Source organism: Pocillopora verrucosa, chromosome 1 (genome assembly GCF_036669915.1).
Source record: "Pocillopora verrucosa isolate sample1 chromosome 1, ASM3666991v2, whole genome shotgun sequence".
In the NCBI taxonomy this organism is placed as follows: Eukaryota; Metazoa; Cnidaria; class Anthozoa; order Scleractinia; family Pocilloporidae; genus Pocillopora; species Pocillopora verrucosa.
The window spans coordinates 31715420-31735832 of record NC_089312.1 but is presented as its reverse complement, the minus strand read 5'-3'; the positions used below and the strand labels follow the sequence as shown (position 1 = coordinate 31735832).

Sequence of the window (20413 nt, the reverse complement as noted above, 5' to 3'; positions counted from 1 at the left end):
AGGTCAAGAAATTGCATATGGTCTTTGCAATTCAATCCGCAAACGTTTTTGTCACGTGCAACCATACGTATATATATATATATATATATATATATATATATATAAACATATATTTGTATTCTTTCTATTTTGATTTTGGATTATAAAAAAAATATTTGATTAAATTCATCATTCATTCGATAGTTTTTCGTTTTAAATGAATTGTTCAACTTTCCCTATTTTACCTTAGCTAATTCAGATGTAGAGGATCAACAGTTGTTTACTACGTGTTGTATCTGTTTCCCGTTTTCTAGAAGTTCTGATCTATGCAGAAGTGTGTGAAAAACCCAGTTTGCATCAGGGAGAGTTCTTACAAAAATCATAGAGGCGCTGTTTATTAAAGCCTAATCTCGTCGATAACAAAAACGAGAAAAAAGCTTCGTGATCTCCGCTTGCTCAACCCACGCATTACAACTTTTTGCGGAATAATCAGTCCTTGAGAACGCTTTGAAGTTTACCGTTAAACTGACTAATCAAACAGGATAAGATGTGTTTTACTTCCTTGAATACTTCCTTGAATCGACCGTTCGCTTCCCTTAAGCATGAAGCGCTCCCCTATTAAGACTCAACCTTAGAAGCAGCTGGTGTTTCATATTGGGCCCTGACGAGTTTCACTTCCTTTTTTCTTTCCAAGGTTGAAGTTCTCGCCCCGCTATTTTGAACATGGGTAACGTCAAAACCAAATAGTTAATCCCATAAGAAAGACAAAACAACAATAACATTTGAAAGCGATCAACCTCTGTAAATTTAGTCTTAGGGATTTTAAGTTCAAATGATAATCAATACCATCATCATCATCATCATCATAGCTATGAAAAAATGCAATAACAGAGTTTGATTAAATTTATGAAGAATGCGAACGCATATATTCCGTTGCATTGTTGATCCTGATACTAAGTGTAGCGGATGAACTTAACTTCTTCTTTCCTTCTATTCATTACCTATAAAGAGGAAAATATTAAAGAAAACTCGCTTTACATCAAAGAACAATAGGCAAACCTGGCCTAGCAGGCTTCGTGCAACACGCTTTTCTAAAACTGCTGACTTAAACCTTCAAGGATAGATGTTTATTACAATGAAAGTGCATGAAAATGCGCAAAATTCGTTCAAGGCTGAAAAACTATTTAATAAATTGAAGTGAAACAAAATAATTTGTATTAACTCATTATATATGTATTCATGTTTAAAAACGAAACAGCGATGAATTTTAGGAGAAAAAAGTTTATTTCTTGCACTAATTGCTGTAAATAGGGAAGATTAAAGGCGTGGGCTGTTTTCTTTCCTTCCTTTAGGCCTCCGCATGACGTTTCTGAAAAAAAAAACACAACATCCTTGAACTTCTAAGTTAGAAGCGATTTAAATTTCAAAAAATTTCCTGCTCTACGAAAATAGGTCGTTAGCTCTGAACTGAAAAATGCACTTCCATAGGGCTACCATCGGGGAGTATAAATTCAGTTGACTGCTGCAGTTCTAGCTTATAACTTAACATTCTCGCTTCTTTTAGAAGTTCAAGTCTAAGTTGACTTTAACTTTCGTACAATGTCTCGTATTTTCCCATGTTCTTTCCGAATCTTTTTGTTCATCGCGTTGGTTTCTGAGAGTCAGACTTTGGCTCATCCCGTAACATCATTTAAAGGTTTGTGCCAGGTTATTCTTTTTCCATACTCAAAATTTATTATTTTTCTTGAAGTGCAGTAAGCGACGTTGACGTTATGGCGTCAATTATCGTCCTGTGTTCAACTGAGTAGAATTTCTGTGCAACCAAGGTAATAGGGATTTTAATGTGTATGAACTTGGTTTTTTCTTTGGTTTTTTGTCTTATCATCATTCTCGTCATTAATATTCGAATGACTGCGTTTTTGTTTCTTAAGCTTAACATCTGGTTTTTGCTTGGATTAAAATCAACTTTAACTAGGTCATTTTTTTATTGCTTTTTTTTTCAGTTTAACTTATCATGTGAATCTTTCATTCAACAGCTAATTGTGCTGAGCTTTTTATGGCTGGTAATAGAACCAGTGGTGTCTATACGATTGATCCTGATGGTTTAGGTGCCTTTGATGTGTACTGTAACCAGAGCACGGCTGGTGGTGGATGGGCAGTGATCCAGAGGAGACTGGACGGATCTGTCGATTTTAATCGTACTTGGTGCGACTACAAGCATGGCTTTGGTAACAAGAGTGGTGAGCATTGGCTGGGCCTGGACAAGATAAACCGCCTCACTTGGAGAACAAAAAACAAGCTACGAGTAGATCTGGAATTTGAAACAAATCAGGCAATTTATAAACCTTACGCCGAATATGACTTGTTCGCAGTTGAATCGGAATTGAAAAATTATTCCTTGATCATTGGTAGGATGTCTTCGGGTAAGTTATTTGCTAGTTCATAATTACTATGATTAGTTTAAAAGTGAAGGAAAAAATCAGTTCATAAGCTAGATGTTTTACATCAAAAATTACCCTTACTGAATTTTGAACGGTATGTTACATCTTAAAAATAAGGCAATTGATGCAGTCTTGGATCATCGGAGGGACTTCAAAATAAATTTTTTTGTGGTAGGTCATAATTATTATGATCCATGGACTGAAGTAGTGTCTAAAGTAATAAATCAATAAACCAGCTAGACTTTGAGGCGGGGAGATATCGAATGGTTGAAAATGATGTGACAGTCGAATTGATGATTAAGGTGAAGTTGATAGGTACGATGTTGATAAGTTATATTCAGCGAACAGACTGGAGACTGTGCAATTGGCAACTTGCCTTTAGATAGACAACCGATGTTTTTATTGGATGTTCGCTTACCACAAATTTTCTTGAAGCCCCTGTATGCCGCGTAAAGAAAGCCAATACGGATCATTATGTAGACCCTCAAGGATATCCGATAATATGAGACTTAAGATTAAAAAAAAAAAAAAAAAAAAAAACTCTGTAAAGTGCTTTTAAACATTTATGAGAAAATAATTCTATAAATGATTATTATTTTACTAAATTACGTTAATCATATACTTTTTCTTTCTCCCTCTCCGTGAAGGAGATGCCAAGGATTCTTTTGATAGCAATAACCACGCCCAATTTTCAACAATAGATAAAATAAAATGCAACCCAAACTGCACTAAATCATTTGGCGCTTGGTGGTTCTCAAACGATCCATGTACCTGTGGTAACTCGAACCTCAATGGAAACTACAACCAAAAGAATGGTTTGAGATGGGATAACTGGGGTGGAACGCCAGATGCACTCATCACCAAAGCTGAAATGAAGATCAAGCCGGATTGCCCAGGAGAATAATTTATGAAAACTTTACGAAACCGTGTTTGAAAAGTTAACAATAAAATGTATTTGCAATGTATTATTTAATTTTTGTGTAACTCACTGGGTGTGCGAAGTATGTTGAACCAAAGTGCGGAGAAGGTCATGGAACAACTCAGCCACGCCAACTGAGCCGTGAAACCATTCTTGTCTACAGACATATCTTATTGGTTAGCGCGTATTGTGTGCCCTTCATATTTTCTTACTCTTCGAAATCGTGACGTGTCTCCAAGTGAAAAGAGGGTTTTTTCCCCGCCAAAATACCACATACCTGTTATTTTAACATTACTGTCATACGCGCTGAAACTTTGTATTCGGGCAGTCGGAGGAACACTTGATATCTTTTTCCACGTTGCGCACAGCGGACATATAAAAATTTCGGTCACCAATCAGACACAAGGAATATATTGTGTAATTCGTTGAAATACAACAATTAACAGAGACGAGGAAAACTGTACTTACACGAAATTATGCTAATTTGTACTGATAAAGGTTTTAAGTGCTTTTATGAACTTCTTTTTAAAAAGGGCTCAGGTCTTCTTTTACCAGAACATAACAGGTCGACACCCATCCTAAAGAGACAGGATGATTCGTTGTATTTAAGTCACAGCTAGTGTAATTTATGATAAAGTAAATACTTAAGCATGGACTCAGCATATAAATTATTTGTGCGTGGTAGCCACATACCTTCACCATTCTTTCCTTTCCGGGAAAAAATGTAGTCAGAGTGATAGGAGTTATGATCCACCAAGAGAACACTGTAAGTAAACATCCCATGCAGCAAACAGAACCTGAGGGTAACTTGAAAAAGTGTATTGTGATCGTCCAGATCAGTGTAGTCCGGAGAAGGATTGTTGTCGGTAGTGGTGACTGACGTTTCATCATCAGTGTCAAGTGAATAGTTGTTGTCAGTCGAATGTTCTAAGTCCGGTTAGTATAAACTGATTGGTCAGTTTTGCCCTGGTGTTTTTGGCTGCAAAACTCAAGTGGTGTAAGTCGGTAGTGATTGATCGGTCTCGATCCGTCTGTAAAGTTAGGTCGTTCTGTTCGTTTTTAATGTGAATTTCGTAAATCAGTCGTTTGTATGGTGCTTCTGGTGGTCGACACTTGTTGAGGGAGTCTTCTAAGTTTGTAAACCAGATCAGTCGTTGACAATAATTGGTGCTGTTGGCTAGGCATTGCGTAAAGTCCCAGTCAATATTGTGGTTCGTAAGTCCATGATGTTCAGCGATGTGATTGTTGACATCACCTTTCCTCGTCGCTCGCTTGTGCTCAGTCAGTCTTGTTGTGAGGTTTCTGCCAGTCTCTTCGATGTAGGATGCGTGGCAGTCATTTTAATTGACTTTACAAACCGTTCGTTATCTCTTCCTCTGTTTGTCGTTGTCTCTTTACAATCACGGTACTGTTTGTAGTGTTTAACTTTGTACTGAAAGTAAGCAAAAGTTCCGTAAGTCCATTATTTCAGTAGTGGTACAGGGTCCATAGAACGTGGGATTGCAGTATCATTACATTCTAGTGCCATTTTAAGTGAAATGCTTGTAAAATTAATTTCACATCAAATGACGCTAGTTTTTAGTTGTCAGGTATTTGTACAGTCTTGGTGGCGTTAATAAAGTCCTCGGTGAATTGCAGCCGTCTGGATTTGTCGGTCAGCGGCTATGATATTGTCGTCAGATACTTGGATAGTTGGTGTGTAGGAGAACCACAGAAAAAAACAAAAGATCTCATCGGGAAACCAGGTTTGTGTAGTTTCGGCAGAACGTAAAGCTTCGGTGGCTGTGTTGCTGAGCACCTTAGTCGAGGGTTAGGATAGGGTTAACTGACTACTGAAAAAGTTTAACTGAGAACTGACAAATCGTTGAAAATCTGAGTGACAACTAACATTGGTGGTGGGCTTCTACTGACATCTGACAAAAGACCGAATCGCCTAAATATCCTAAAAGCTGGCTGTAAAGTAAGGACAGTTGATTTATTTTGTCCAATAAAAGTACGTTTTTTTATTAACTATCAGCAGGAGTACACCAGAGTGTCATATCTCGTTTAGAATTACCGCATGGACCATCCATATCAAGGTCATATGTTACATATCGGTTATACCGTTTCTGAAGTGAAAAAACGGCACAGGTTAAGGGAAACTACAGCAACAAACGGCCCCGAAGGAACTGTGTTTAATAAAACTCAAGTCTCACTTAAGCTTCTCGAAGAAGGAATGTACCGCCTGCACAACAGTATGGCTTCAATTAACAATGATTATCTTGAAGATGTATTGTGCTCATTATTCACAACAGTTGTGAACATACGCGCAGTTTCCCATTTTAAGCATGAGACCATCACCACATTGCAGTATTCCCAAGACTTTGGAATGATTACCAAGGAGTCGGTGAAGAGAGTAACAAAATGGGCAGCCAATTATTTTACTCATGAAAAATCCTACTATCCTGTCCCTCTGACCAGCAAGAAGTTCGTAAATTTTACCTCTATGCGACGTCTACCTTCAGAAGGGATCAACACCGAGACTGAATGTGCTATGAAAGAATTTGTGGAGAAGTATCGTTCGTTGAGGCGAAGGACGGTTCAGGAAGAAACAACCAAAGACAAGGCAGGGGCTATACCACTGGCCGTCTACACGAAGCAACAAGATTCAATCAAAGTGGACTTGTTGGCGGAACTAGGGAACGATTTTAACTCTGGAGATCAACCAGTAGGGCTCAGTAGCGACAAAGGAGGGTTCAAGCTACTTCGGAAGGTGGGAACGTGACAGATGTCACATTTGTTGAGGTGGCAGTTGCTCAGGTGCGAACACGTGCAGACCAATATGACACGGACTCAGAAAACTATTTTTCTGACCGAGAGGATGAAGACATTTATCCAATTACGGTTTCTGGATCCGGGCGGCCAATTCGCGTTCATTTTCGCTTGGATTTCTAAGGTACGCTTACAGTAGATGTCTCTAACAGCCTAATTGAAAAGTGGACAAAAAAACATTGCTTTTGGATCATATCATCGAAACCAATCGCAATTCACGCATTGTAAAACAAAACTTAAAACCAAAATATTGTGTTAGAGGACTCTTTTCACGTTTGTTGTCTTTCTGACGATCTTCTCTCCAACATTTTGACCGGCTAAACGGTTGAAAGGGAATGTTTCAATGTTGCACACGGGCAAACAGAAGTTTATGTGCAGAAGAGTTGTACTTACTTAAACAACCTGAAAGTCACTGAGAAGATCTTGGAATTATTTCGTTCCAGAATTGAGAAAAAGGAGTTCTTGTTGTATCAATTTTTGACTTAGTTTTAGATGGAGTTTACGCTGTAGGTTCCTTTTTAGCCAAAAATATGCTCGGGAAGTGATGATTAACTCGCCAAGTTAATAATAAGCAAATTAAAGATATTTTAGTTATAGAAGAATGTATTACCCTAAAAACATTTTATTGGTGAACGCGGTAACTGAAAAAATGACTGCCGGTGAAACAATGAGATCGAGATAGTCTTTTGCGAATTTTTTTAGAGACTGAAGATATCAACACGAATTTTGATTGACTACCGATAGTTATATTAAATATGATTCCTATTTGTTACCTTTCAATCAAAATCAAGCCAGACTTTCAATTAAAGTATCCAGCAAATCAAACATCAGAAGAAAAAGGTCTGATGATGAAAGAAATCCGACTGGCTCTCACGAAATCGTAACAAGCTTGTTTTTAATTGTTTTGTTTTGTTTTTTGTTTTTTTAATTTCATGAACTGACAAGTTTTTAGTAATGTTCCTTCTTGCACTAACCACCACGTGCAATTCAAAAAATGATAAGGGAATTACCAGAACTGACAAAAAAATACGAAATCTTACCTTACAGTTCAGAGGTTTCGCGCTTAACCAGAATCCGTACGAGTGAAACATTCTCTTTGGAAAACCTTCCATTGCAGCTTTCTTTTTTATGCCCATTCCAGTTCATAAAACAGAGCTGAACATTTTTGTTCCAGGTTTAATCACCAGAAACTGACTTACGAAGATCAGGTTACAAATAATAATTTATCGTGTATACGTTACGGTCACATCTCAACTTTAATTACTTGTCCTCTACAAAGAAACTACCGAACTGTATTTTAAACAAGCCCCTAAATTGAAAAAGGAATCCTTCGATATTTGAAAGTTTTTTTTCATCCCATACCCCTCTGGGTCCCAGAGTCATCAAAGCTTTATATGTCTGATCGCCGTTTTTTAACGATTCCTGACTTGTTTCCTTGAAATCTTGAGATTCTCGTGTATTGAAAGTTTCAAGGATTTATTATTGTAAGTTCATCCATTATCCCGTTTTCGTCTGGTTTGTTTCGTCCCTGTTCTTTCTTGTGAAGCAGTCGTGTCACTTCCTGTTGATGTCCAGTACAGGCACGTTCAGTCGTCTTGTTGTTGCAAAAGAGAACTTGTTGCTACGCAACAAAGAACAGAGGCGAATTGAACCGGAGGACAACTGAGTAAGAAACATCTCTTCCCGCCCCTTATACAATACTGAAACCATTTTTCCAAGTACCTGATTACAATACTAAAATCGCTGAACCACAGGTCCAGGCGTAAACCACGATCCACCGACAACGCCAAGACTGTACAGATACCTGTACAGACTACAAACTAGTGTCATTTAATGTGGAATCTCTTTTCACAAGTATTCCACTTCAACTGGCACTAGAATGTACTGAGACCGCAATACCACGATTTACCGAAGCTCGCAGTATCCTCGAGCTTTACTCTTGGAAAACTGTTCGCATCTCGGAACAGATAATGTCTGCCAACAAAAACCTTTGCGTATTTTCGCGCTAAATGACGGCTATTGTTTATTCAGTGCACCAAAGCAGTGTATTTCTTAATGGATGTTATATAATTTTGGAAGCTTTAAGAAAAAAAAAATCACGTTTTTAGCTCCAAAAACAATTGCACAACCAAAATCAGGATAAATACAAAAATAGCGTAATTACGGTACGATACTTCGCTTGCAGAACGGTAAAACAATTTTAAAAAGGAACAATTTTCTGCGATATAGTTCAATTATTTCTGCAATGATGAGTTCATTTATATAAAAAATCAGTGGGCTGGATATTTATTCCTTTTTGGGGATATAAGTATTTATTTCCTTCTTTGTATCTCTCAACAAGACGATAAGATCTTTCTTTAACAGCATAGTTTGTAAATTCTACAAGACGAAAGATTCTATGATTATATGATTGTGACTAAAATCTTATGACTTTAAGCGCTGTCGCTTATCAAATTATTATAATGTAGAAAACTGAAAGTGACACAACTGAAGTTAGTTTTACGTTGTGAACTAAAATATCACTCGGGTTATGAACATAGTCTTTCTACATAAGCATGCTTTGACTCTAGTTCACTTCAGAACTGCCACTAATTTCATCCTCTGTGATGTTAATATATATCCTCTGAAATTGATGAATCAAAGAGAAGAAGATATTTCAGGTTAGATGCACGAGTGAAGCTTAGTAATAATAATAATAACAGCACATAGTAAAAACAATAGTAACAAGGCGGCAAATGAAAAAGAGGTATAAGAAAACTCATGAGATACTTCTAATTAGGCAAGTAGTGATACACCGTTTGAAAAATTCAGTAATTTGACCTATCTTTTATCTGAGTAATGCTTCTACTTATGTTATCTTCCTTTTGAGAGCAATTTGGTTATGAATATAATATACTTCGCCATTTGTACAATATAGAGTGTTTCAAAATTTGTCGCTGCTTCGTTGGTCTCATATGACTCTTCTCTAAATTATTGCAAGTCTACTCATTTCAACACTTAAAGATCTTTTTATGTAATCTTATCGAATCAAATTAATTTAGTACTTAACTGATAAAAATCGGAAAGAATGGAAGGAAGAGCTTAGGAACTGTCTAAATTTAATTTCACTCACCTTTACTTCTCGCAAGAAGTATGCCAGCTGATCTACGATGTCAGCAAACGAAGGTCTCATCAAGGGATCCTCGTTCCAACAAGATCTCATCAGCGTATATCTACAAATACGTTACAGCATTCATTAATTTTTTGCAGCTATTTATTCATTTAACTCAATCAATCTCAACACAGTGAAACTGCAGAGCATCTAACAGCGACATGTAAACTAGATGGAATTCCAAATCTAAGAAGACACAAACCCTTTACTAATTCCTCTCCCGGGTAAAATACTTCTAACTACTTGAATAATGTCGAAATTGGTAACTGATAGAATAAATGTAAACGTATAAAAACACATGCTTGAAAATGATCGAGAAGCTCACAGTTCTTCCGAGCATTGATGAGGACGTGACATCCGGTAGCCCGTAGAAAGCCGACTTACCAAGGCAAGTGGTGTTGGGATGTCAGGGTATGGTGAGTCACCTGATAAGCAAAATAACTAATAAGATAGTTTGCTTAATAAAAGTAACTTGACCTTAACTGATTATGGAGTTTTAAGCTGTCTCTCCCTCTGACACATCTGTTTACATATGGCCAGTAAGCTCAAAATTGCAAAGGAAACCTGATAATGTTGTTCCTAAAATATTTAAACTTATTAAATTAATCCCTTTTGATCCATTGATTTATGGAATGACATGCTATTTAATTAATCTCCAAAAAATTGCCTAATTTTTCCCCCTTCAAAAAACCTCTCCCAGGCTATAAAACAAAGTTTTTTGGAATTCTTCAACCGATGTGAATTTGTACGCGTCATCCCATCCCATTTCCCATCATCAGCACTCACTTTTATATTGGCATTTCTATTTCATCGAATATTTAGTGACTTACCATAAGTTGCCATTTCCCAAAGTAGTATGCCAAACGACCACCTACAAACGGGCGAAAAAAACAAAGCAAAACAAAACAAAAAACACGTTGATAGCTAAAAAGTAACGATTCATGACTTACCTTTGGTTAAGTATGTACTTGCTGACGTTTGATTGACATGCGAACGAATTTGTCTTAAATTAATATTCTGATTACAAGTTGAAGAGGTTCGCGTGGCATTATGGAACTTTCGGATTATTCAAACGTTTCGCGGGAAGATTAAGTCATTCAAGGTTTGTCAGTCTTGATTGCTTTCTTTTTTTGTATTTGTTGTAATTTTGGTTTACCAAATCCCTGCTTAACATCGTTACAATTATTAATTTTCTTCGTTATTAGAAGTGAAACCAGGTTAGATTACCCTTTCCTCGGAGTATTGTGCTGCTGCATTAGAAGAGGATTACATTTTCACGCATTTTTGGCCACATCTAAAAAGTGGCTATTTAGCGGTTTTCATTTATTAGAACCCTTTGTTTTAGGGTACACATGTTAAGAAAATAGAGAAAGGTTTTTGGTGTTATCACGAGAGTAGGACAAAGAAAAAATTCCCGGTGGGTCGTAACCCAGGGCTGAGGTTCGATTCCTCATGGGGATAAGAATTTTTTTACCGAGCTTAAAACTTGCCGTCCTTCCTATTCTATTTGAAAAATGCACAGCTGAAAACAAACAAACAAACAATGACCAACAACAACCACTAACAATTATAGTTGAAAGTGTCTGAGAGTCATTAATTCTCATGCGTTGGCACCGAACACTACTTATTTTTGACGATGGCTTTTCAGACAAAGCGATTAAACCTGACTTGGAAAAATCCTACAACGGTTTTGTTCCAAGATACTCTACGTTTGCATCGGGGGTATAACAACTTTTTATACTACTTTTCGTGTCACTTACACATCGCTCTTGGATGTATAAACTCGATCTCGCAGAGATTCTAAAGACGACCATCTCCATGGAACTTTACCCTGTGAAAATGGGAGTTGTGCATGATCTTGTAACATTAACTTGTATACACTGGAATGAACAAGCCAACAAGTCACTACGCCAACCTGAGGATTTTCTATCTGTTTGGTTGAATGTTAGTTACCATATCATAAATAAGGTAATCCAAATAAATTGTGGCAGGATATATATGGGGCCATTTGTCTGTCTGGTTTAGAATGAAAGAATTTAATACAGTCAGTATTAGTAAAAGGAGCTGGAAAAGTAACAATTAATGATACAATACTTACACATGAGGTTTTGATGTATAATCCATCCTCTGTGATTTCCCTTGCTAATCCAAAGTCTCCGACTTTTGCCACCATGTTTGGATCGATCAAAACATTTCTCGCGGCAAGGTCGCGGTGAATGCACTAAAAAAAAAGTTGCCTTATCGATTCCCTAACGTGTATATATTACCGGAAGGCAAATAACTGAGTTAACCTTTCATCAAGAGCTTCGCTAGGAAAAGATCTGGCTAACCTTCTGCTCTTCTAAATGTTTCATTCCAAGGGCCACCTGTAGAGCAATTTTGAGCAGCTGTCGGTCATTCAGCTTACAGTGCACATTCGCATATTTGTTACTTCCGTCACCCTTGCACCTCAAAAAGCTTTCAAGGCTACCACCATGGACCAATTCGGTGACGACAAGAATTGTCTCTGAGGAAAGAAAAGTTGGCTATCAGGAGCAAATTTGCCGCTGCAAATTGATGGGAACTCGACGACGAGAGAAAGTAGCCTCAAACCAACTACCAGCATGCACGTTAGGGAGTACTGCGGGTTGGCCGCAACAGTTTTGCAAATATTACCAGGATATCCTTTTCACCGTTCGCCTCCTCGATAATTTTCACAGGGACGAACAACTCCATGGAGATGTTCGTCTTTAGAATCTTTGCGAGATCGAGTTTTCTTGCATACTAATTACCACGCCCTGTAAACTTCATTCCATGAAGAAACACATATTTTTTTTCGTAGATTAGTAAGAATGTTATCTCCTCACCTCCTTGAACCCATGTTCCAATTAGGTTGACAATGTTGGGATGTCGTCCAGCCTGTTTCAACGTTCTTATCTCATTCAGTAACGCGGCTTTCGCAAGTGTGCATGCATTACCTAAAATAAAATGATAGACAAATGTGATAATTATTCATAAGTTGGTTACGTTGTGTTGTACGTAGAAAGCAAAGAAAACGAAGAATACTGAGAATACTCTGCCAATCTAAACACCTTGCTACAGATATTACGTTAAAGAATTCAGATTGTAATTGGGTAACATACAATTGTCCAAAAATACGTATAATCGCATTATATTCGTTATCCGCCCACACTGCCGAGAAAATAATAACTGAGAAAATAATTAAGCCAATAGGATAAGACCCTTATGTATACCTTTCAACTTCTTTACTGCAACATCAGTAGTGCTGCCATTCCTTTCACCATAGAGACCTTTGTAAACGATTCCATATTCTCCTTCACCTAGTACCTCATCGAGTACTTCGAGAGTACCTCGGTCTTTTTCGCTCTCCTCTATCTCAATGAAGAGAGATGTTTGTATTTCGTCGGTATCTTTGTCACTATCCATCCCACTGTCTTGATAAGAAATAATGTTGACATCACAGTGACTACAGCCATCTTCGGCACTTTGGTGACCATTTCGTGAGTTAAACAACTCTTCTGCATAGCCTTTTTGATCAAAGATGGAATTTGGGAAATGTTTATCTCCGACATCTAGTGGAGTCGGAGTCCTTTCCTCGGACGATACTCTCGGTATCGATTCAACTCTCCAGTCGTCATGCGCATGCTTTTTCTTGTTTAGCTGCATTTTGTTATTTTCAACAACTAACGACGAAGTGACGGCATTTACCTCTAAAAGCTCACTTTCTTCCGTATCAGCATTTATATCTTTTAGTATCACCTCAGCCAAATCTTTGTTGTCTATGCAGGCCACATAGATCTCTTCCGCACCTTCATTTCCCTGATGTTGATACAGACAGAAGTGCAACATATTCAATTGAAAGCAGTTTTAAGGTGTTAGACATCGTTACAAGTGCCCTGGCGATCGAAATGCCTAAATTCTCAGAACAAAAAGGATAGTGTATTCTCCACTTTGAGTATTCTTGCGAATTTTATTTAACAGCGATTAATGGTTGGATTATTATTTATAGTTGGAAAAACAGTTTTGTGGGCGTTTGATCAGGTTAACTTTTAGTTGCTATGAAGTTCAATTGTACTCAATAAGTGCTACCTCATGATTTCTTCTTGCACGTCGATACAAAAACGCCATAATGCATCCGCCCATGAAGGCAATTATTGCACCAACACACACTCCAAGCGTAGTAAGCAGGGGAACAGAACGTCGTTGTTCCTTTATTGGTGGTGCCGTAGTTGAAGAAGCTTGTCGAAATAAGAAGAACAATTAAAAAAACAGTGAGATAACACTGGATGGACCTATCGAGCGCATTATATGGTGCTGCTGGTCGTTTTGTCTCATAGCGTGAGAAACTGAAACCTGATTATCAGCCAGCTACGATTTGCATAAAGCGAGGAAATACTAAATTTCCACTTTTATTTAATTGCTTAGTTGGTAAAAATGATGTTTTTTTTCAATTTAGATCGAGTAAAATCTCATACTGAGTTCTGCTACATGATTGCCCCACGAGAAAAATGAATGCAAAGCGTTATATCAACATGCAACCTCACCCAACTTTTAATGAACAGGAACGTGAGATTTGGAAGCTATTTCCCCAGCACTGCTCTTCGTGATACATGCGTCCAGTATTCAATTGAACTGTTCTAAAACACTTCCTATAAGTGCCTTTTGAAAGCATTTCTTTCAAATACTTTCATAACCTTCCCAGAAGAAATGGTCGTTTCACAATAAAATTTAATGCCAAGATAAGAAACAGAGCATATGTCTCACCTGGATCCTTTGTGGACAAGAATGCCGGCTTTGATGCTTTTTCTCCCGCACTGTTATTTGTAAAGCAGTAATATTTCCCATCATCTTCCCTCTTTACACCCTTTATTACCAGCTTGCTATGAATTTGCTCGTCGTCGAGGAAAATCTCAGCTACTCTAGTCCAGTTGTTAGATTGTACAGCAAGTGCGTCATCGTTCTTTATCCATGTGATAGACGGCATGGGATGACCTTTGGCGGCGCAGTCAAAGGTTGCGTTGAAACCAGCGTCAACAGTTTGGTTCTTAGGATCCTCAACAATTTCTGGTGCCAGGGAAGCTTACACCGGCAATTTCAGATGACGATGGATATTTTTTTTGAAGAAAGAAAGCAAAATTTTGAGAAGCTATCAGTGAATAAGGAGCAAGTAAAGCAAGGAAGGTGGGTAATTAAGGAAAACGCTAAAGGGATAAAGAGAGCTTCGTCACGATAAAGACATCTTGAAATAGTAAGCCCAGGCCTTATAGAAGTTCTACCATGTCCTATCGATTTTGCTCATGCTTCTGTCTTTCTTCTCTCCATGTTACTTATCCACGAAAAAGTGCACACTTTAGTGTTTTCCACCTAGAGGTTATTAGCACCAACCAATAAAGAGCATTTTGACTTCTCTTAGGTCTGGTAGCTAGTCCATGGAAGATAAATACCAATACGCAGCAATTTTTAGTACGCACAAATCAGTGCGCAAACCGCTTGTTACCACGTTTTCCACTTTACCTCAGTGTTATTTTTAATATGAAATATTTTTAAGAAGCTGATTTCAATGGCGGGGTTGTGAGAAAATGAAAAAGAAATCCCAGTATTGTACGGGTACCATTTTTTTTCGTAAGGTAAGAGCGAATTAGAGAAATAAACAGATGAAAGTTTTTAGAGCAGGACGTGAGATAACTCGTGGGTTTCGTAAGCAATGTATTACTCATCAAGTGTAATGCTGTTTCGAAGATGAAATTTATTCCTCTTCTAATTATCACTGATTTGCAGAACTTTGACTGTGGCCAGGCAGTATGATTAAAAAATGCTAATTTACTTTATTATGAAATTTCTACATAAATGTGTGCTCACAAACAATACCTTATCATACAATTTAACTCATGCCATCTCTTGCTTTATTGCTTCTCGAGGAGATTACTTTATATGTTTTGCCTACCTTGCAGCTCAATTTCGACAACTTTTTGTGTGCAATATCCCTCATAATCATTCTGAGCCTCACAAGTGTAGTTTCCAAACTGTTCCATAGTCAACCTCTTGAGCATTAATATGCAGTGTAGCTCTTTGACTCTTGGTGTACCCTGCAGGCATTTGGCTCCAACTGGGCTACCCTGAGGATCATACCACTGAATATACTTGGTCCATTTCCTAGGATAAAGCTGGTGGTCATTCCTTGGCCACGCTATGCAAGTCAAGTTAATATCTGCACCTACTCTTAATGTGCGGTTTGGCGGACTTGAGAAGATATCCAATTCAGGTATCACTAGACGGAAAAGTTAAAAAAAATTAATTAAATGCGTAATCCTCGAGGTAACCTAAGTCAATCATAACGATGATTCAATCAATAAATTCATTATAAAAATTTATTTGTGGATCAAGTATGTAACTTAAGATTTGTAAACAAAAATGGAGTTGCTACTAACCAGTTTTACTATTGCATCTGTTGCTCATTTCCTCGGATGAAAGGTTGCTTATAGCACTGGTAACAAGAAACAGCATGAAGAAGTTGCCAGCGTTTCCAAGCCAATGTGTGTTTAGCATTCTGGTCATTGAATGTTCGTCCACTTCCTCATACAAAAGTTACCTAAATGTAAAATCGTCTGTTTGCTATGGCATGATGTAAAACGTCTTTTTTAAAACCAAAGCGGGCAGCAGGTGATGGAAACTTTTCTCTTCATCAACAGATTAATTGTCAAGTTATTACCAAACTTCCATTGGGAAAATGAGCCGAAGTGCAAAATGATAGGCGGTGGAGAGGGTTAAACCTGCTTTTAAGGATGTGGCTTTATCATTATTACTATTATCAGACTTATTATCATTATTTTTACCATCATCATCATAACGATAGCTATCATCATTATTATTATTATTATTATAACTATTATTATCATCATTATTATTGTATGCATTTTGGCATATGAGTCAATTTTAAAGAGGCCCTGATAGCAGTTGCTATTTCTATTAACCGAGCGAAAATAATCCCATTATTTTCTCTTACTGGTCCAAAAAGCTTAAAAGAATAGAAGCATGAGACCTCATCTCAGAAAGTCGATGTTTTGTGACCAAGAAGATGCAATGAACAAAAAAGACAACCAGATGGCTTATAAGTTGTCTCACGTAAAATGTCATATCTTGTTTCCTACGCAAGCGATGCTCACGAAACCTGACCAGAATGTAAATTGAAGGTCTGAGTAAAGCCTCATGAAAACAGCAGGTGAGAATTTTTCATAAAAGACTGAAGGGAAAAACGTTAAAGAAATGAGAAAACCTCATTCACTTACCTTGTTATATTTTTATGACTGTTGTTGATTTTTTAATTTTATATTTTTAACAAAAGTAATTTACCACGGAATAATTTAAGTGAGTCTTGCAAAAGCTTAAGATGTTCTTCTTTTGAAGAAATGTGAAGTTTCTCACGGATCACTCAAATTGCTGAATCTCCATGAGTTTTGGCACTTAGAGACAGCTTTGGTGAGTTTTCGCGAGCATAAAGTATTTTAAAGTTAAAAAATTAATAAATAGTGAAAGTCGTGACGAGAAAAAGGTCATTCAACCCACCTCAAGTCTTTTGCTTGCCACAGCAGACAAGACGAAATGTGAATGTATTCAACTTTCTTACGTTGGAATAAACATAAAGGAAACAGGTGTTTTTGCCTACATATGTCATGTAGATCTTTTCCGATCCAATAATATACCTTGAAGCTATATTTCAACCGAGGCCTTGCTAAGAGACCAATTAGGCCTCCATTTATGTCCATTAAACATGTAAGAGTGTGTTAAAATGGTTCTCAATGTTTGGAAGCAGCTGCGATAGACATATCTTCCTAATCGCAACCCAGTTTAAAATTTATGACCCGAAAAAAAAAAAAACGTACAAATGATATAGCTTATCGTGCGTCATGAGGCATCTAAACTAGCCAGACTATGAATAATTTTGTGACACCGAATGCGACTTTTCATTTCTATAAGTTCAAAAATTTTTGGATGAAAAATAATTATGATCAAATAAATGGTGCTTTTTCGCATATTTTACAGAGGAGCCAAGCTGTTTTGGCGGGAACTTTGCACATCGATCATTATCCCCCAACAGTTAGTTTTCAATGTTCGGGGTTTCTACTTGGCTGACTTGCTCTTAAAGCAGATAAAATGATAAAGGGTTATGAGGGCTTTTATCCTAACCAAACTTTTCTTTACGTCGGTTTCATTGCCTTACAAAGAAAAACTTCGAATGACTCATTTTTTCGAGGAGTTAACAAGAACGAACACGAATTTCAAAATGGCGGCTTTTTAACGTTTGCCTCATATTTAATCAAGGAATCGATCTCAATAAGCATGGAGTTCAAAGAAACTCTCCATAAAAGAGGTGACAGATTTTCTGTCTTGATAAAGATGATTGAAAATAAACTTCTGGGATTGGTTGCTTCCACGCTAAAAACGCTATAAATCGCCTTCGGCGTAAAGATGATAATTCATCGTAGTGTTGACATCGTGAATATGAAAGCGATCTTAGTACTAATGAACACTACTTAAGCAGTAGTGGAAATAAGGCCTAAAAACCGCACGGGATTTGAACCCAATGCTCTACCAACTGAGCTAACAAGCAAACTGGGAGCTTGTCGTTATTTTGGTTCCGAACAAACCCATGAAGTGATGAATAAATGACTGTTATTCGCCAGCTGAGAGGTCCGTATTGGAAAAGCTGTGCCCGAGGTCTTGACTACCACCCTCGGTTACAGCCTCGGGTAGTACTCAAGAAAGAGGGCACGTTTTTTTGCAATACGGACCGACGTAGGCTGGTGGATAGCATTTTCATATTTTTCTAAGACTGAACAAAATACTTGCCAAAAGCACCCGAATGATTTAGGCTGTAATAACGGCAAGATCATTTTTAGACTGAACAATTTTTTAGTAAGTAAATGGTAGCAGAAAGAGAGGTAATGCAAATTAAAAAGAGAGGTTTCACTGAAATTTTTTTATTTATGTAACAGATAAAGGTGATTCAGAAGGCTTCCGTACAAACTTTTTTTTTTTTTGTAACAAGTACATGTCACAATCTGACACATGTCAATTAGAGAGCGCGTAAGAAAAAAAAATCAGACAAACATGATACTACGGTTTGGCAAACAAACTCAAGTTTAATGACTGTCACGACACAATTTTTCTTTCAAATACATTCAATGTTCTTACGGAAATTATTATTCTCTTCCATTGATGATAAGTGTACGAAGAGTACCTTTGCTCAGACAGTAAATGGCAAAGAAAGTTATTGTAGGTAAATTAAACGATAAGTTTTGAAGTTGTGGGAGTTTGCTAGTTTGTTTGCTGCAGTGGCGCGTGTAAATCTGGCCTCTTTTCACAAAAACACCAAAATCAAATGAGAAATTTTAACTAGAACCAAGAGGAATTTAATGCGGCTCTTTTTCCTTGAATTAATTCGGTTTTTGTTGTACAGTTACTGTGCAAATGATCAAATTGAACAGACTTGCGAAGACTTACCGAGAGAGTATTTGTCGTGTTTTTACAACACTGAAAACTTTGCTCGCCGTTCCACAACAAAAAATTGTTTTAGAGAATTTAGATATCAAATGAATGAAAGTTCCATCGATTTATTCAATTGAACACAACGATTTCAATGTGACTGTAAGTTGACCATTGCAAAAATGCATAACCTAACTCGTGCAAAAATGCATAACCTAACTCGTGCGCATGCATCCAGGATATAAGTTCTCATCGCACTGTGCAAGCCCGTAGAGGCTATTGTGACATCGTTACAAACACAAGTATGTCAAAATTTTAACTCTCTGAGTTAGTTTTTGAGAGGGATTAAAGTTAACCGTAAACTTATCTTAGGCCACGTGTCAACTCCTTTAAAGACACATTTGCTACCACAAATTCATTTCGAGAACAAGTTCTTGCTGGCAAACATAGTGATTTGAGAGAAAGAAAAGAGAGGAAATATATGTTATTTGCCGGTAAATAACATATTTATTTTTTTGAAACTTTACGAAATTCTTTCTGAAAGAACCCGAATGATTTAGGACTGTAAATACGGCAAGATCTTCCATAAACTGAACAGTTTATGAGCGAGTAAATGGTAGTTAAAATAGAGGTGATACAAATTCAAGAGAGATGCCTCAGCGAAACATTTTCATTTCCGTAACGATAATTTAAAAGGCTTCCAAACAAACTTTGAAACATTATTTTTACAAGTATCTGTCACAATCTGACACCTGTCAATTAGAGAGCGCGCAAGTAAGCAAAAAAGCGTAAGAACATTTGAAAACAATGGAACTAGTTTGGCAAGGACTGTCACGACATTGCTTTCTTCAAAAACAGTCAATGATCCGACGGGAAGTATTATTTACTCTCATCGACGATTCATTCATGTACGAAGATTTACCTCTGTTCATTAAGTAAACGGCAAGGAAAGTAATTGTGAGTAAATTCAATTTTTTTATTTTATTTTGAAGTTGTGAGAGTTTGCCCGTTTGTTTGCTGCAATGGCGTGTGTAAATCTGGTCTTTCCTTCACAAAAACTAAATTCGAATGGCACACTCCGACGAGACACAAGGAGATTTAATGCGGCCTTTTCTCAAAAATTCCTTCAGTTTCTGCTGTGCAATTTACGGTACAAATGTTCAAATTGAACGGATTTGGAAAAACTCACCGGGAGCGTATATTTGTTGTAGAACTTAAATTAAAACTTCGCTCGCTCTTTCACTGCGAACAAATTGCTTGAGAAAATTCAGGTATTAAATGAATGAAAGTTCCATCGTTCAGTTTGATTTTAACCAAATACCCCACGTTTTAACTTTCTAGGTACTTTTTGTGAACGATTAAAATTAATTGCAGACAGGTTTTAGGCCTCCTGTCAACCAACGTAATGACACTATTGTTTATACAAATTCATTCTGAAACCAATATTTTTATGTCAACCAAAGTGATTTGAGTGAGAGAAAAGAGAGGATTCATAAGTTATTCATCGGCTTGAGGTAGTGACCGACGTGTTTGCTTAAAAATACTGCCCAGCCGGAAAAACGAGATATATTTATGAAAAATGGCAACTAAAGTTGGGATGTACTTGGCGACTCACGAAAGCGTTACCGT

General features: G+C 37.2%; 2 protein-coding genes across 2 annotated transcripts; one reads left to right on the top strand and one right to left on the bottom strand.

Moving 5' to 3' along the window:
* The first annotated feature begins 1578 nt into the window (after nucleotides 1-1578).
* Nucleotides 1579-3324, top strand: LOC131768468 (ficolin-2-like). Its single transcript, XM_059084203.1, has 3 exons — nucleotides 1579-1675; nucleotides 2016-2402; nucleotides 3068-3324. Exons 1-3 carry the CDS (start codon nucleotides 1579-1581, stop codon nucleotides 3322-3324), a joined length of 741 nt encoding a protein of 246 aa, XP_058940186.1.
* Nucleotides 3325-8645: 5321 nt separating this feature from the next.
* On the bottom strand, nucleotides 8646-16897 carry LOC131768416 (fibroblast growth factor receptor 3-like). Its single transcript, XM_059084153.1, has 14 exons — nucleotides 16865-16897; nucleotides 15730-15890; nucleotides 15246-15569; nucleotides 14066-14380; nucleotides 13391-13539; nucleotides 12535-13120; nucleotides 12148-12258; nucleotides 11632-11807; nucleotides 11400-11522; nucleotides 11062-11132; nucleotides 10132-10172; nucleotides 9627-9726; nucleotides 9263-9362; nucleotides 8646-8773 (listed from the first exon to the last, which is right to left on the bottom strand). Exons 2-14 carry the CDS (start codon nucleotides 15854-15856, stop codon nucleotides 8717-8719), a joined length of 2280 nt encoding a protein of 759 aa, XP_058940136.1. The 5' UTR covers nucleotides 15857-15890; nucleotides 16865-16897; the 3' UTR covers nucleotides 8646-8716.
* Between the last annotated feature and the right edge of the window lie 3516 nt (nucleotides 16898-20413).